At 39.2% G+C, this 15,783-nt stretch overlaps 3 protein-coding genes across 4 annotated transcripts; all 3 read right to left on the reverse strand.

Moving 5' to 3' along the window:
* Positions 1 to 1,038: 1,038 nt before the first annotated feature.
* On the reverse strand, positions 1,039 to 3,326 carry si:zfos-741a10.3 (uncharacterized protein LOC796591 homolog). The gene is made up of 5 exons (XM_062525403.1): positions 3,263 to 3,326; positions 2,479 to 2,814; positions 1,989 to 2,063; positions 1,785 to 1,883; positions 1,039 to 1,649 (listed from the first exon to the last, which is right to left on the reverse strand). Exons 1-5 carry the CDS (start codon positions 3,306 to 3,308, stop codon positions 1,411 to 1,413), a joined length of 795 nt encoding a protein of 264 aa, XP_062381387.1. The 5' UTR covers positions 3,309 to 3,326; the 3' UTR covers positions 1,039 to 1,410.
* Positions 3,327 to 8,291: 4,965 nt separating this feature from the next.
* LOC134068578 (uncharacterized) lies at positions 8,292 to 10,102 on the reverse strand. Its single transcript, XM_062524260.1, has 5 exons — positions 10,036 to 10,102; positions 9,145 to 9,489; positions 8,934 to 9,008; positions 8,724 to 8,824; positions 8,292 to 8,483 (listed from the first exon to the last, which is right to left on the reverse strand). Exons 1-5 carry the CDS (start codon positions 10,085 to 10,087, stop codon positions 8,292 to 8,294), a joined length of 765 nt encoding a protein of 254 aa, XP_062380244.1. The 5' UTR covers positions 10,088 to 10,102.
* A 3,311-nt stretch (positions 10,103 to 13,413) lies between these two features.
* Positions 13,414 to 15,148, reverse strand: LOC134069271 (uncharacterized). 2 transcript variants are annotated; one of them, XM_062525194.1, is made up of 5 exons: positions 15,068 to 15,148; positions 14,465 to 14,818; positions 14,136 to 14,267; positions 13,881 to 13,946; positions 13,414 to 13,656 (listed from the first exon to the last, which is right to left on the reverse strand). In XM_062525194.1, exons 1-5 carry the CDS (start codon positions 15,111 to 15,113, stop codon positions 13,529 to 13,531), a joined length of 726 nt encoding a protein of 241 aa, XP_062381178.1. In that variant the 5' UTR covers positions 15,114 to 15,148; the 3' UTR covers positions 13,414 to 13,528. The 2 variants fall into 2 exon arrangements, with proteins under 2 accessions (XP_062381178.1, XP_062381179.1); XM_062525195.1 differs by having other exon boundaries at positions 14,465 to 14,764; positions 15,068 to 15,117.
* Positions 15,149 to 15,783: the final 635 nt, after the last annotated feature.

Below are 15,783 nucleotides of genomic sequence, written 5' to 3' on the forward strand. Positions count from 1 at the left end.
CACGTCTTTATGTGGTCGGATAGAGAGTCCAGAATGAATTTAATCGAGTCAGTACCTTCCGGAAATGTCGCTGTGGCTGCTGCGCAACGCTTCAACAACGCTTTACTAACATTTCCGGAAAGGTACTGACTCGATTAAATTCATTCTGGACTCTCTATCCGACCACATAAAGACGTGAGGATACTTCGGTTTGGCTTTAGGGACCCTCTACTCACTACCACGTAAGTGTAGCGTTGTTTGGAACAGTAGAAGAGGTATAAAAATAGCGTTTTGTAGTGGCGAAAGGACCTGCCCCGGTCACTTACAGGCTAACGAGTTTTGGCTAAAAACGGTGAACTCGAACTTTCTCAAAATACATCCGAATGACATGATTTTGGTGTCAACTCAACGTATGTACTCCCAATAGTCCGAAAAATTGATCTAAAGTGCATTTCACTCCGGATTATCCCTTTAAAGTGTAAAATACCGAAATATTCCTTTAATTATGGTGAACATGTTGCTCAAAAGGTTGCAGGTAAAAAGCAACAACTGTGATGTACTGTGGCCAGGAAGCAGTGGGAAGATACGCAGAACTGAATAACTTTCAAATGTTTAGGCTACTGAAGGTTTTAGAACCCTTGTTTTTTTCCTTTGTCATTAGATGCTATGATGACTTGCAACTCTTGTCAGTAAAATCAAAGTGGTTGTAGCCTGGTGCTTCAATACTGACAACACCTAAACGGAGGAAAGCATTTGTTTCGTAACTATTGATGTACAATATTTTGTCCGTGCCTTTGAGCATATTCAAAATAACAATTGCAGACATAGTCAAAATATCACTTGACAGACCAATTTAAAAGGTATATCAGATAAGCTATGTGTTTTGAATTGTATTTATTTTTCCATATAAAATTCATTTTATTCCAATAGTACTGGAAAACATCATCATTATGTCAAAGGTATTATGAATCACAACTACATCCCTAATATTCATTGAATTAATTGAAGGATAATTTCAACACTTTTATTTGGACAAATACACATTAATTTGGGCATGTAAAATGAAAATAAACTCAAAACTTCTGTGATCCAACACATGCAGGTGTATAATAAGATTTTAACCCTTCAATCATAATTATTTCTGAATGAACAAACTTGAACATTTACATGAACAGAATACATTGCTAATTTTGGAGAGTAATGAATGGGGTAAACAGTAGAATACATCTTGCAGTTTACTATAATTAATATAAAAATAAGATATAGGCCTATTTAATATCTGAAAAATAATATAGGTTGTTTAAAAAAACAAAGCTGCAACAGAATGAATTGCATGGTCATGTTTGAAATGTAGCAATGCAGTTATTCCATAAGGAAAGCAGAGACTTAACCTGAGCCAAGACCGTGCATGGAAGACCACCCAATCCTCGCTCACTCTACATGCCGAACATCAGCATAAACAGTGTCCTCTAGCTCCGTAAAGTTCCGCTCCTCTTTGCAACGCTCCTTTTCTGGTTGCTTTTTCTGTCTTTTCAGCACAGACAGATCAGAATGAACTGTGTCCTCGAGTTCCGTAAGGTCCTTCTCCTCTTTGCAACTCTCCCTTTCTGGTTGCTTCTTCTTTCTTTTCAGCACAGATACATCAGCATACACCAGGTCAATGGTCTCAGCTAAAGAATGGATTTGCAGTAATAAATAAGACGGCTTAAAGGTTTTTTTTTCTGGAATTATTATTAGAAAAATTTTCAGATTTCTTCACACTTCCCTGGGTCTAACTCTTGTGTTATTGGACTTGGTTGACTGACCTGGTGTGTGTGCGTGCGTTTTCCTCTGGCAGACATAGAGCACTCCCACAGCCCCACACAGCAGCATCACGCCAAGACAAGCTGATCCTATAATCATGTCTAAATATGTTTAAAGAGAGCAAAGACATTCACAAAATATCATTGTGTGGAATGAAATACTATAAATCAATTAATGTCTGACTTTTAAAAACATACTGTACTCACAAACAGATGTCTCCATCTTTGGGTTGTCATTGACAGTAATCATTTTGTTAGTGTATGTCACAGTGCTGAGTGCATCTAAAATAAATTCATGAGATATGAAGGTGGTGGCTAAATACAGTGGGATTTCTGTGTCATGTAAGAACAATTTATTCTTGGCATGATAAAGTTTACAATAGCATTTGTGAATTGAGCATCAAACTGTGCTAACAGACAATGGTTATTTGAAGTTTTGAAGAGTCCATTGTTTAGTTTTTTCCAACATTTAATATGCTGATATGTCTATGTCCTTTTTGCAGCTAAATTTGCAGATTATCACATTCGTTTTTATGTAGGCTATTTTTATTGTATTTTACACAACGTATTATTATTATTATTATTATTATTATGGTCTAATTTGTCCTTGATATATGTAATAAAATCACAGGACATATCATTTAGAATTATATATTGGGGAAAAAAATCTAATCTAAAACATGTGTGGAAAAATTACCTTGAATAATAATCTGAATTGTGATGATAGCCACATTTACCCCTGTTTCATCATTGAGAATCTCTACTTGATATGTTCCTGAGTCTGCTTTTGTTGCTGGATTTATAGATATAGTCCCGTTCATAGCAGTAAAGTCCATAGACGAATTGAAGGATTCACTGAAGAACTGAATCTGGTTTCTTCTATATCTAAAAATTGCTCTTTTGCCATTCTGGGTTATTTCCTTTAAACCCAGGTGATATCCAGTGGCATTAGGCATCACCTGTAGATAAAGAGGTTCTCCTTGTACTCCATGGCATGCAATGGACTCGGTAGCATCATAAATACAATTTTTTCCTACCAATGAAGCAAAACAAAACAGGTCAATTTAGGACTTTATCCCAAACAATATAATATCTGTTTACCCATTAGCAAACAATATACTGTATGTAATTTGAACCAGCCATTAGTGTCGACAACATATCGGCAACTTTAACTGAATAATTTATGTAAAGGTAATAACAACATATTTGTATCATTTGGTTATAAGCTATTTTGTAGCCTTACCATGTCTATTTTTTCTCTTAACTGAAGATGCTATACTTTACATCAGCGCCAATACAACTTCTTCAGAGTTTTAGTGAAATGCTTAAATGATAACAATATTTGCTTACAACTTGGCTCCTCATATTTGAGTTTGCTATGAAATTTCTAAAGAGGGTCCCCATTTGTATTTAGACTCATATAGACCAGTCAAATTGTATTTATAATGATAAAGGATTAATAGATTTCCATGAATTCTTACCATCTGAAACTCCTGATAACATCAGCATGAGAAGAACAAACATCATTTGTCTGCAACCGGGCCATTAGCTTGCTCAGAGATGTGTGCTATGTTTAAAAATAGAAAGCTTTATATCTTTGATGACCACTTCCCACAATGCAACAATACTGTTCCGTTCTCAAGGTTGCATGGGTGCAGAGAGGTTTCATCAGACCCAGCCCCGAAGGCTTCAGTTGGCAAAATCTTGAGTGTCTTTTGATATTTACTAGTTGACAAATAAAACTTTCATGATTTGGTTTACACGCAGTGGGCAGTCATGTCATGTGCACACCTGTTGAGCTGTGAAAAATGTGCACCGTATTTGTCTATTTTCTCCCGTATTTGCCCCCCTGTAGAGCTTGGTCTTGACGATGCCTTGAACAGGACCGTCTCATCAGTAGAGGAGGCTCTTATATCAGACTTTTGCACAATTCCGAATTTTATAATTGGCCTCCTTTCAATTCATGAATTGGAATTTTAATTGAATTGGCCCCACCCCACAGGAAGTTGAATTTGAATTGGAATGACAGGAAGTGGAATTCATTTCATGGCAATTCAAAACAATTCCAGGCACATAACAGGAAGAATGTGTTGAATCTCACATACATTCAGCTTAGGGAAGGTTACTTTGGAAATGTACTGGTTACTGTTTTCAATTATAAGTTGTGTGTTTGTTGCAATCATATCTGACATATTTTACGAAACTTCATTGTTAAACATTACTCATAAATTATGTATATTTCTTGAGTTTATATTGAATTTCAATTCTACTTCCTTTAACTCAAATTCAAATTGGAATTCTGCATCCTGTTTTTGACCTCAATTCAAATTCAATTCAAACTCAAGAATTTAATTGGAATTTAGGAGCCATTCTCAATTCAATTCTGAATTTTGCACAAGCCTGGCTCTTATGCTTCGCCTGAGGATCTTGAGTGGTGCGTGAGTGTTTGTGTGTACATATGTAACGGGGGGATTATTTAGAAACACAGAGATGGCTGCCACCATGTGCTCCTGTAGGAAAATTGGTTGCAGGTGCCAAATTGACCCGCACTGACTGATTGGTAGCCTAATCAAGGACGGGGACCGAGCTGTTGGTCCTGGCAAGGACTCCTGTGCTTAGCAGAAAGAAATACGGTCCCATTCCTCATCTCTCTTCCATTTAATTGGGCCTAGGAGAACACCTCTAAAGGACTTAAAGGAGAACTCAGTGAACACATAAATCTCTGTTTTATGAGGTCACCAATACTGTCAGTAGAAAGAAAAAGAGAAAACTATGTGAAGAATTGCCAGAGTTTTCCTACATTACGGACCCCCCTCTGGCATCATGCACCCACACTCTGATGATGGGTTTGGCCATGTTAAGAAAGCAGACATCAACATGTGTATTTTCAGAAACAGTCGCAAGATTTGTTTATGCCCGAGTCAAGTCAGACCATAGTGTGGCCCCATGTCTCTGAGTACATCAGCAATAACCATTGATTTGTGTTTTCAGGACCCTCTATCTTTTGCTTTTGTCATCAGTTCAGCATACGTCAAAGACTCAAATTATTCACAACAGTTCACTGTGGGACTTGCAGTTGCCCTCCTACATCCACCAGGAGTGGTCAGTCCCATGTTTTGCCCCATCTTCCTGTATTGCTTTGGCTAAATGTAATGTAATGAAATGTCCTAAAATATATAGAACTTTTATTTTTCACAACAGCCTAGCATTGTTTCTTCACTTGGAATGATGAAAAAAATATATATGTTAATATAGTACTGATATCAAACCACTAATTAATTTCAGGACCATTATGATCTCAGTTTACCAAAATTTTACCAAAGTGAGAAAGACCATTATGATCTCAGTTTACCAAAAGTTTACCAAAATGAGGAAATCCAGAACACGGCCATAAGGAGATGGCTACTGCAGAACAAGATATTTGTTTGTGTGTGTGTGTGTGTGTGTGTGTGTGTGTGTGTGTGTGTGTGTGTGTGTGTGTGTGTGTGTGTGTGTGTGTGTGTGTGTGTGCGTGTGCGTGTGCGTGTGCGTGTGCGTGTGCGTGTGCGTGTGCGTGTGCGTGTGCGTGTGCGTGTGCGTGTGCGTGTGCGTGTGCGTGTGCGTGTGCGTGTGCGCGTGCGCGTGCGCGTGCGCGTGCGCGTGCGCGTGCGCGTGCGCGTGCGCGTGCGCGTGCGCGAGCGAGTGAGAGATGCAGCAAGTGAGTAAGAAGTAGGCTATCTGAGACACGACTGTGACTGCGTCCCTCTTACAGAGCCACACTGTGCTCTCATCTTCTCCCTCAGTGTGGTGATAACCCAGTGTGGTGTATGGACCCCTGAGAGTATTTAGAAAGGGTTGTTTATATAGCATCTGAAATTGGCTGTGACCTTCATTCCGTCTCCTATACACGCATCAGATGCAAGGCACGAATGTGGTCACCAGCCACCAGCTCTTCTTGCCCTGCAAGATTTTATGTTATTCACCCTTAAAAGAAGAGTCTTTGTACACAATTTCAAGCCCTTAAAAAATGTCCACAGTCACACTCAGCAATCATCTCAAACCTCATGATCCACTAGCTGCCCATTCTGTGAGTATACTGTAAAAAAAACCTGTCTCTGTAGCCCAGTCACCGGACACAAAGTGGGGATAGCCATGTGTCCCACAAACAAAACCGAAACCCTGAGTGGAGTTTCTCTGGGGTGTTTTGTTTGGTCCTTGGTTGACATACTGTACGTTGTTTTGGACACATGCGTCTGCTGATAATTTTGAATGTAAACATAAACAAATGTGACTTCCTACTAAATATCTGACTTTGCCTTTTCATTCAGCAACAGGACCATTAGAAGTGGTCAATGATTTGAGTCCTTTACAGTGTATGTGCTAAAATATGAGAACCTCATAGAGGCCTCAAACCCTTATCTATGTTTTCCCCCATTATGCAGCTGCACATTTTTGCTCACAAGGTTGCAGCCAAACAGCATGCCTTTACTACACCACTGAGTGTTTGTGCGTGACCACTGAATGCATCAACAACCTTTCCTGTGATACACTGTGGGTAGAGAGCTGTAGGCAGCAGATCTGTAAAGCTTTTTTTCTTTTTAAAAGGTGGACTGCATGTTTTTTTTTTTTTGTTGTTGTTTTTTTTTAACCCACTTGTTTCTTTCCTTTGTCAAAGAGATGAAAGGTAAAGTTATGGTGGCTTCCAACTCCTCTCAGTGAAACCACAGTGGAAAGTCTTTGGCTTGCAGCCTAATGCTTTGATACTGACAAGGAGGAACTACATTGTCCTCTGATATTTTGTCAGTGCCTTTGATCATTCACAGTAAAAGTTGCAGAGGCCCCATGTACATAGTCAAAATAAATGTAGGCTTATCCCTTGACAGACTGATTTATTTACATTTACATTGATTGATTTGGCAGGTGCTTTTATCCAAATAGCAACTTACAGCATAGGATAACATATAAACTATAGTCCAGAGGAGACTGTTGGAGGGCCAAGGCCTCAAGTCCAAAATGGAGACGTTTCTTTTGAAGACAGAGAGGGACAGCCCTGCTCATTGGTGGTAGCCTGACGACGTCATACTCAATTCTTGTCAGAAGGATGTAGGTGGGGCTAAACTTCGGTCTGGCATCCATTGGTGGCGCCAGGATGGGTTTTTTTGTTGGTGTAGCTAAGCTGTTGCTATGATACAGACAGGTGTTGCTGGTGTTTTTATAATGCAAATTCGCCGACTGACTGCCAAATAACACACTGAAGGCTTTATACTTGGCCAACATTCACACTTTCACTACTTACCTTCCTTGGAGAAGACACTGTGTACTAGCAAATCAGGGTCGGTCTTACGATTTTGAAAGTAGGTCTTCCACTGCAGATTTAGACCAATTCATCATTTTAAAATCAGTTCATCAACCTGTTCATAGTAGCCTATATTTAAACCGATCAAGGGGTTTTCCTTCCGATCTACTAGTATCGTTAAAATTCAAAATATACAGTGCCCTCCAAAAGTATTGGACCACATGCTAAAGTTGACAATATATAATCATCTTTTTGGAAATTGATCTTAAAGGTGCACTATGAGATCCTGAATGATGTTACTTCTGTTGACGTTCCACGTAAACAAACAAAACACTACTTTCCAATGCATGCATCAAATTTTCTCACTGCCCCCAACCCATATGTGCATGCTCACTAACCCCCAACCCCTCCCCTAAACATCTTGTTGGTGTTTGGCTGAAATATGGTTTGTTTTGTTTTGGTACACATCCTGTGCCCTAGTGTTTCTTTGACATTTTACAGCCCCTGTGTTGTCTCCAGAGACCGGATTTTTTCACAATGTATTCAGGGAGCAAGCTGATCAAAGGGAGATGGCTATGATTTGAGGCAAAAAATAAATTGCTCTAAAAACCATGCAAGATCTCCAAGTTCCGGAAGTTATGTCAGAATAGACTGTCCGTCAAGCGCTCTCACTAGATGGGTACTTCGTTTAGCGTGAATCCCCCCCCCCCCCCCCCCCCCCCCCCAGTGTGTAGGCTGTGTGTGTGTGTGTGTGTGAGAGAGAGAGAGAGAGAGAGAGAGAGAGAGAGAGAGAGAGAGAGAGAGAGAGAGAGAGAGAGAGAGAGAGAGAGAGAGAGAGAGAGAGAGAGAGAGAGAGAGAGAGAGAGAGAGAGAGAGAGAGAGAGAGAAAGGCTATTGCTTTGCCAAAATGGATGATAAATTATTGGTAACTTCCATGCAGGCTGTGGTTTACTTAATTATTTTTTTACAAACAAAACAGTGTGCACATATATGTTGTATCATGTAAATTATCATGGTGGGCCACTATGGCCAAAAATGCCCGGGCCATTTTTTGGTCTCAGTCCAGCCCTGTATATTTATTTAAAATCTGGAAAAATAAAAAAGGTGGCAAAAAGCAAAGCTGCAACAGAATGACTTTTGCATGGCCATGTTTAGAATATAATGATGCTGTTTTCCCATAAAGGAAAGCAGAGGCTTAACCTGAGCCAGGACCATGCATGGTACATGTAGACCATTCAATCCTCTGTCACTCTTGAATATCGAACGTCAGCATACACAATCTCCTCTGGCTCGACAATCGGAGATTCCATACTGGCCGTAGGCAAGTTCACCTCCCAATTGGCCATCTCCTCCTGACAACTCTCCTGTTCTGGTTGCTTTGCCTGTCTTCTTTTCAGTATGGACGCATCAACGTTCTCCAGTCTCAGCTAAACATAGAGACAGGGAGGTGGGGTTAATGAAACATCAAAACAGTATGATCATGCCCAAATTCAACTGCGATCACCTAAAATAACTGAATTCATCATCAAATGTTTATGCCAGTAATTAAATGTTTATCTGACATTTCAGATTTTTTTTTTCAGGAATTATTATTAGACAAATGTTCAGATTTCCTTACACTTTCCTGGGTCTCATATCTGATATCGCATAGTACTTTATTGTCTGACCTGGTTTGTGTGTGTGTGTTCTCCTCTGCCATAGGCATAGAGCACACCCACAGTCCCACACAGCAGGATCACGCCAAGACAAGCTGATGTTAAAATCATGTCTAAATATATTCAAAGAGAAAATGGATATTCAAAAAAATATCATTGTATGGAATTGACATTTGTAATGAAATCAATTAATTTACAAGTGACTCTTAAAGACATACTCACAAACAGGTGTGTCCATCTTGGCATTGTCATTGACAGTAATCAGTGTGTTAGTGGATGTCACAGTGCTCTGTGCATCTAAAAATATATTACATTTATATTTAATGATACTTCGACAGTGCCAAATATTATATATAATAAATCATAATGACAATAATAATAATAATAATAACACAAACACTTTTTAATTTGAAAAAATATTTGGAAAAATTACTTTGAATATCAATCTGAAATGTGATGTTAACCACATTTTCCCCTTCGCCGTCATTGAGGATCTCTACTCGATATGTTCCTGAGTCTCCTGTTGCTGGGTTTATAGATATAGTCCCGTTCTTTGCAGTAAAGTGCCATCTCTGCATTTCAGACCAACTGGAAGTTTCTTTGAAGAACATAAACTGGTTTCTTTTATATCTAAAAATCGCTCTCGTACCATTCTGGGTTATTTCCTTTAAAACTAGGTAATATCCAGTGGCATCAGGCATCACCTGTAGAAAAAGAGGTTCTCCTTGTACTCCATGGCATGTAATGGACTTGGTAATTTTACAGATAAAATAGTTTCCTGTCAATGAAACAAAACAACTGGTCAATTTAAAGAAGACCCACACAATATAGAGGGAACTCCAAATGTGGAGGGAACGCCAAAACCAGCCAACACAAAGTCAAGGTCAACAGGTCACTTTAAAGAGGATCTACAAGACATTATTCCAAACAATAAGGTATCTATTTATCCATGTGCAAACAATCACTTATGTGATGTGATACAGTTATTGGATCGGCACAGCCAGTAATCTGTTGTCCTTAGTAGAGTTGACTACTGTACATAACAACTTGAAATTCCTAACATTTAGCCTTTCTATTTCTGTTTTTGCTCTAAACTGATGATACTATGTTTTTACATCAGCATGAGTTTTAGTGAAATGCTTAGATGTTAATATTTCTGTAACAATTTGGCTCCTCATATACAGTATGATTTCTTTTTCTTTTTCTTTTTGTAATTTGAGATTTCCAAAGAGGGTCCCCATTTTTATTCAGGCTCACATACAGTAGACCAGTCAAACTTTATTTAGTAAGGACAAAAGATGAATAGATTTCCGTGAATTCTTACCATCTGAAACTTCTGATAAAGTCAGCATGAGAAGGACACCATAACACATCATGTCTGCAACCGAGCCATCGGCTTTCTCAGAGATGTGTGCTATTTTTAACAACGGAAACCCTCATGCCTTTGGTGTATGGTCAACCTCCTTCCCATAATGCAACTACATTGTTCCACTCAAAGGTTTGCAGGGGTGCACAGAGGCTTTAATCAGACCCAGCCCTGAAGGCTTCACTTGGCAAGATCTTGAGATAATTGCTAGACAATCTTTCAAAATATCTTCAGTGTACACCATGTTGATCTGTTTCAGACTCCTTTTGACCCCTTTTGGTCCCCTGTCTTAAAAGCTGAGCTTGGAGAATATTTTCTGAATATATTCAGAAAGCGTGTGCATTTTACTAAATTGTGCTCTCATTTTACTTGTGCTCACAATTTAGTTAATTGTGCATGTGCACGATTTACAATAGTTGAACAACCACACTACAGTAGTAAAACAAGCATACAATAATCCAAATTGTGCACACAATCTTGCAAAGCGATACCACAATTTAATGAAATGATCGCACAATTTAGTAAAATTTTCACAAATTCTCTCGATACACAGAACATCTTCCAAAGCGCATACAGTATGTCATACCCAGGATCAGTATGTGCTACCGGCCACAGAGGCCAATCAACTAAGCCTATTACTGGACGGCAGCAGTCATTAAAGCCCTGCAAGTTGTAAGCTACCTTGGATCTGTAACGGCTCTACTTCACGGCAAAACATGTGCTTCCAATACCCTGAATGCCCAAAGAATGAAAACAGGGGAAAAATGCACCAGCAACAGGGCAGTCATTGTGAGCATTTCACTGGGTTTATCATGCAGACTCCTTTCTTCATTTGTGTTTCATTGAATTACAGTAGGTCCATGAGTCCTTCCGAGGACTTACAACAGCACACTCTTGATGGGTTGGGAACCGTCACTATCATCAACAAGTACCACTTGAGAAACACAGTGACAAGATTTCATATGAGTCAAATCAGGTCATAACATGACCCCAAGGTGTCTGTGTGTGCCTATAGCCAGGCTTGATTTATCAGTGGCCTCAAACAGCTCTTTTCAGTGATCGTCCTCGAAAACCAAAACCTAATAGAAGTGGTGCGGCTGACTTCGCTACAAAGCCTCTAACACCTACAGTACCTCCAGTGGTCTTGTGTGTGCTTGCCATCCCTTTTTCCACTACCTCTGCTTTCAGTTCAGCATGCTTCAACTTCTTCCTCTCAATGGTGGTTTCCTCCATCATCTTCAAAGGGAACAGTCAGCTCAATAAAGTAGGCCTAGGTGAGTGATTCGCGCACACTCATACAATACCATGTCTAGTCTCTAAGTATTCACAACAATACACTGTGGAACTTGCAGTTGCCCTCCAATGACATGCCTCGCTAGCCTAGAAATCTAGACGCACCCTAGCGGCCAAAGATATTTTTGCCTAGCGGGATGGTCTAGGGTCGCACCGTTGAGGCCAAGCCTGTGCTAGGCTCCAGGCCAGCCTAGCCAATCAGAACGCTCTATCTGTGTAAGGAGTCCTTGAGCCCGCCTTGCCCACAGGCTTCAGTTCTGTGAATGGTCCGACCCCAGACTATACATTTCTGTGTAGTTTGGCTTGCCAGGCTAATGCCTTGCCCCATCTATCTGTATTACTTTGGTTGAATGTAATGTAATGAACCGTTAGGCCGATCTTAAAACACATTGACTTTATTTTTGTCTGACAAATATATGCAAGTTTGAACTCTGACGGATGCTATTTATTTTTCAATGTTGTCTAACTTGAAAAATACACAAACTAAGTTAGTGCAGTAGCTATTGTATCGAAGATGCATCAAAACACCCAAATACTCATTAATGTCAGTACCATTGTGATCTCAGTTTAACAAACGACAGTGAGAAAGAGAAAGACTAGAATGCAGCCCTGAATGTGGCTTGACCTAGCTGTGGCAGAATAAAACATTGTAATGGTGTATGTTTGTGTGTGTGTGTGGGACAGGAAGAGAGAAAGAGAGAGAAAAAAGAGAGAGCGTGAGAGAGAGAGAGAAAGAGAAATGCAGCAAGTGGTTTCTAGAATGACTGTAAAAGGTCATGTGTAAAATAAAACGGACATTTTTTCATCAACAAAATTCTGAGAAAAGAAAAGAAAAGTCCGAGCCATGACCGTAACTGCGGCCCTCTCACAGAGCCACAGTGGAGCTCTCGTCTCGTCTCGTCTCGTCTCGTCTCGTCTCGTCTCGTCTCGTCTCGTCTTCTCTGCCAGTGTGGTGTACTGTAGCCTATGGGTGCTTGCTAATCACCAGCTTTTCTTACCCTGCAAGCTCCAGCCTCATTTCATCCAGTTATATGTGCATGCATGATTGTGTTTGGCTATATGTTTATACTCAAGCCAGCAGCTGTTCTGTTATGCATGGCATCTTACCATCAGAAACATTTCATTCTACAACAGCACCAAGTCATCAATTTGAGTCCTTTGTATCCTTGAGAATAGAGTGCCTCCTGGAAGCCTCAAACCTTTATCTACTGTATGCATTTAAATGGTTTCCCCATTATGCAGATTTGGATATCTGCTCAAAGGTTTGCAGACAAAAAGCATGCCTTTACTATATTTACTACACCACTGAGTATGTGTGTGTGAGTACAGAATGAGTCAAAAACCTTTTCTGTGATACACTGTGTTTGGAGAGTTGTAGGCGGAAGCTCTGCAGACTAGAGGTTTCGAAAGGTGGACTGCAAGGGGGGTTTTTTTAGACCCATTTGTTTTTGTCGTTGTCAAATATAGAAAGGCAAAATAATGGTGACTTGCAACTCTTGCCATTGAAACCACAGTGGAAAATGTTCTTCTCTTTGGCCTGCAGCCTAATGCTTTGATACTGACATTGTCCTCTGATTTTTTTGTCAATGCCTTTGAACATATTCAAAGTAGAAGTTACAGATTTAATTCACTTTGCAACGCCCCTGGACATAGCCAATATATCACTTGACAGACCATTAAGCCATGCATTTTTGATAGTATTTTGCATTTGCACTTACTAAGACTAACAAATACACTGATCTCTATGTATTTGAATGCGCATTTAGTTTTTTTCCTGAAACACACTTTAATTAGGAAATAATTGAATTATTATTATTCGTGTTGCTGTTGTTGTTGTTGTTGTTGTTAAAAATATTTAAGACAAAATAATAGGCCCACAAAAGTAATAAAAGAAGATGGAATGTTTTGACATATAATCTCTTCTTTGTTCCAGCACATGTATATGTATTTCAAGATTTGAACCCTGCAAGCACAGTTTTGGAATACATTTTTAATCAACAGAATAAACAAGAATACTATGTACAATATGTGAACAATAAAACAGGTTGTTTAAAAAATGAAGCTGCAACAGAATAACTTACACGGTCATATTTAAAATGTGGTTTTCACATAAAGGAAAGCAGAGGCAGGATCATGCATGGAAGAGACCAATCCTCGCTCACTCTCCATGTCCAACATTAGCATACACTTTGTCCGCAAGGTCCTTCTCTTTGCAACTTGCTTCTTGTTCCGGTTGCTTTTTCCACAGTGGAGACACATCATAGTACTCCAGTTCAATTATCTCGGCTAAAGAAGGGGGGGTTGAAACATTTAAAGGCTTTAAAATCATGCCCAATAATTCCGTCTGATTTCTAAATATGATATATTTCAGATTTTTTTTAATGACCATTTGGTTTTGTTTGCTATTTGTTTTTTGTTTGGTTTTGTTTTACTAATCTATTCATTTTAAACTGGAGAATCCGTACTGGCTGCAGATAAGTTCCCCTCCCTGTGACCCATGTCCTCCTTACCATTCTCCTGTTCTGGTGGTCTTGTCAGGGTAGACACAACAGAGTTCTCTAGTTCAGTAGTCTCAGCTAAAGAAGGGGGAGAGAAGTCATAATTATAGGGAGGAAAATGCAAAGAATGTCTGACTTTCATTTCGTTTTTTTTTTTTAACAAGAATTTCATCTGTTTTCCCATGTTTTTTGTCTATAAAAGTCAAAGTAGATTATTTTACACTGTCTTTGATCTCATTCATGTGTCGTTACACTTCGTTGTCTGACCTGGTTTGTGTGTGTTTGTTCTCCTCTTGCAGGCATAGAGCACTCCCACAGCCCCACACAGCAGGATCACACTAAGACAAGCTGATGTTATATTCCTATTAGTGGACGTTGCAGGGCTTTGTTCACCTAGAGCTGTGAAGGTGGTGGATAAATACACTAACACTGACAGTATATAAACACTACATACTATTTTAAATAACATAATAATGATTCTTGTCTCATTTGTTCTTTACTATGTAATTTATACTGTGTTAATTCAATTAAACCATTAATACTTACAGATATTTGACCATTAAATGCTTTAATAATGAAAAAAACATAAAGATTACCGTGGATAATCATCTGAAATGCGATTTCTTTCAGACTTTCCCCTTCATTATCTCTGATGATCTCCACTCGATATGTTCCTGAGTCTCTTTCTGTTGCTGGGTTTATAGTTATAGTCCCATTCATAGCAGTAAAGTGCAATCTCTGTTTCACAGATGAACTGAAAGACTCATTGGAGAACAGAATATTGTTTTTGCTATATCTGAATATCCCTCTTTCACCATGCTGGGTTATTTGTTTAAATAGGAACCGATTCCCAGTGACATCAGGCATCAATTGTATATAAAGAGGTTCTCCTTGGACTCCAAAACATGAAGCAGATTTGATTAGGCCTACCTCACAGACATACTTATGACCTGTTAGTGGAGCCAAACAAAACAGATAGGTAATTATAACATATTTAAATTAGCCTATTCCGTTTTTGCTCTAAAACGAAGAAGCCATATTTTACATCAGCAGCAAGTTGTGACCAAGTGCAATATTTAACCTATATTTTGACAATATTTCACCCATTTTCATTGTTAACAAAAAAGTAGGCTGACATATACAATTCGAAACTGTATTCATTAATGACAAAAAAAGAACAGGTTCCCATTAGCTCTTACCATCTGAAACTCTTGATAACATCAGTATGAGAAGGACAAACATCATCTCTGTCTGCAACCGGACCTTTCACTTGCTCTCAGATGTGTGCTATGTTTAAAAAGAAACCTTTATATCTTTGTTGATGGCTTATTGTTAACCTCATTCCCAGAATGCAACTGTTCCGCTCTAAAGGTTGCAGGGGTGCAGAGAGGCTTTCATCAGACCCAGCCCTGAAGACGACAGTAGTCTATCTTGAGATAGTTGCTGGTTGACCAATATTCATGATATCTGGTCTCCGAGCAATGAGCAGTCAGTGGGAAATGCACACCATGTTGATCTGATCTTTCAGACTCTTCTACTGGTCCTCGAAGAACTAAGCTTTGACGATGGCTTTTCTTAATCAGATAATGCTGAGCAATGAATACTTTTGGCCGTATGCTCTGCCAAATAGAAGTGTATTTAAAAAGCATAACTTTGACAAACTATGTAGTGCAAAGTGCTACAAAATATGAGGGCTGCTCAGTCCTGTACATTCATTTCACTAGTATAAAATAACCACATGACATGGCATTACAGGGATAACTGTTACAAAAAGGCGAAATATTGCTAATTCTGAGTTCCCATAGTGAGGGAGAGTGTGAAGCTCAAATTCCTGCAGGAGTCTGAGGACTAGGCGGAAACAGATACATCCTGTCTCAACACAAGAAGGAAGCATTACAACAACACAAGAGGAAGA

The sequence above is a fragment of the Sardina pilchardus genome, chromosome 21 (genome assembly GCF_963854185.1).
Source record: "Sardina pilchardus chromosome 21, fSarPil1.1, whole genome shotgun sequence".
Lineage (NCBI taxonomy): Eukaryota > Metazoa > Chordata > Actinopteri > Clupeiformes > Clupeidae > Sardina > Sardina pilchardus.

Bases quoted from the DNA above. Each gene is read 5' to 3' on its own strand.
- LOC134069271 (XM_062525194.1), bottom strand. From the start codon at position 15,113: ATGATGTTTGTCCTTCTCATACTGATGTTATCAAGAGTTTCAGATG. The intron at 14,819-15,067 runs GTAAGAGCTAAT...CTCCACTAACAG, and splicing joins GTTATCAAGAGTTTCAGATG to GTCATAAGTATGTCTGTGAG. The intron at 14,268-14,464 runs GTAATCTTTATG...CCACCTTCACAG, and splicing joins ATTTCAGATGATTATCCACG to CTCTAGGTGAACAAAGCCCT.
- LOC134068578 (XM_062524260.1), bottom strand. From the start codon at position 10,087: ATGATGTGTTATGGTGTCCTTCTCATGCTGACTTTATCAGAAGTTTCA. The intron at 9,490-10,035 runs GTAAGAATTCAC...TTTCATTGACAG, and splicing joins TTTATCAGAAGTTTCAGATG to GAAACTATTTTATCTGTAAA. The intron at 8,484-8,723 runs GTCAGACAATAA...CTCTATGTTTAG, and splicing joins AACACACACACACAAACCAG to CTGAGACTGGAGAACGTTGA.
- si:zfos-741a10.3 (XM_062525403.1), bottom strand. From the start codon at position 3,308: ATGATGTTTGTTCTTCTCATGCTGATGTTATCAGGAGTTTCAGATG. The intron at 2,815-3,262 runs GTAAGAATTCAT...CTTCATTGGTAG, and splicing joins GTTATCAGGAGTTTCAGATG to GAAAAAATTGTATTTATGAT. The intron at 1,650-1,784 runs GTCAGTCAACCA...TCCATTCTTTAG, and splicing joins AACGCACGCACACACACCAG to CTGAGACCATTGACCTGGTG.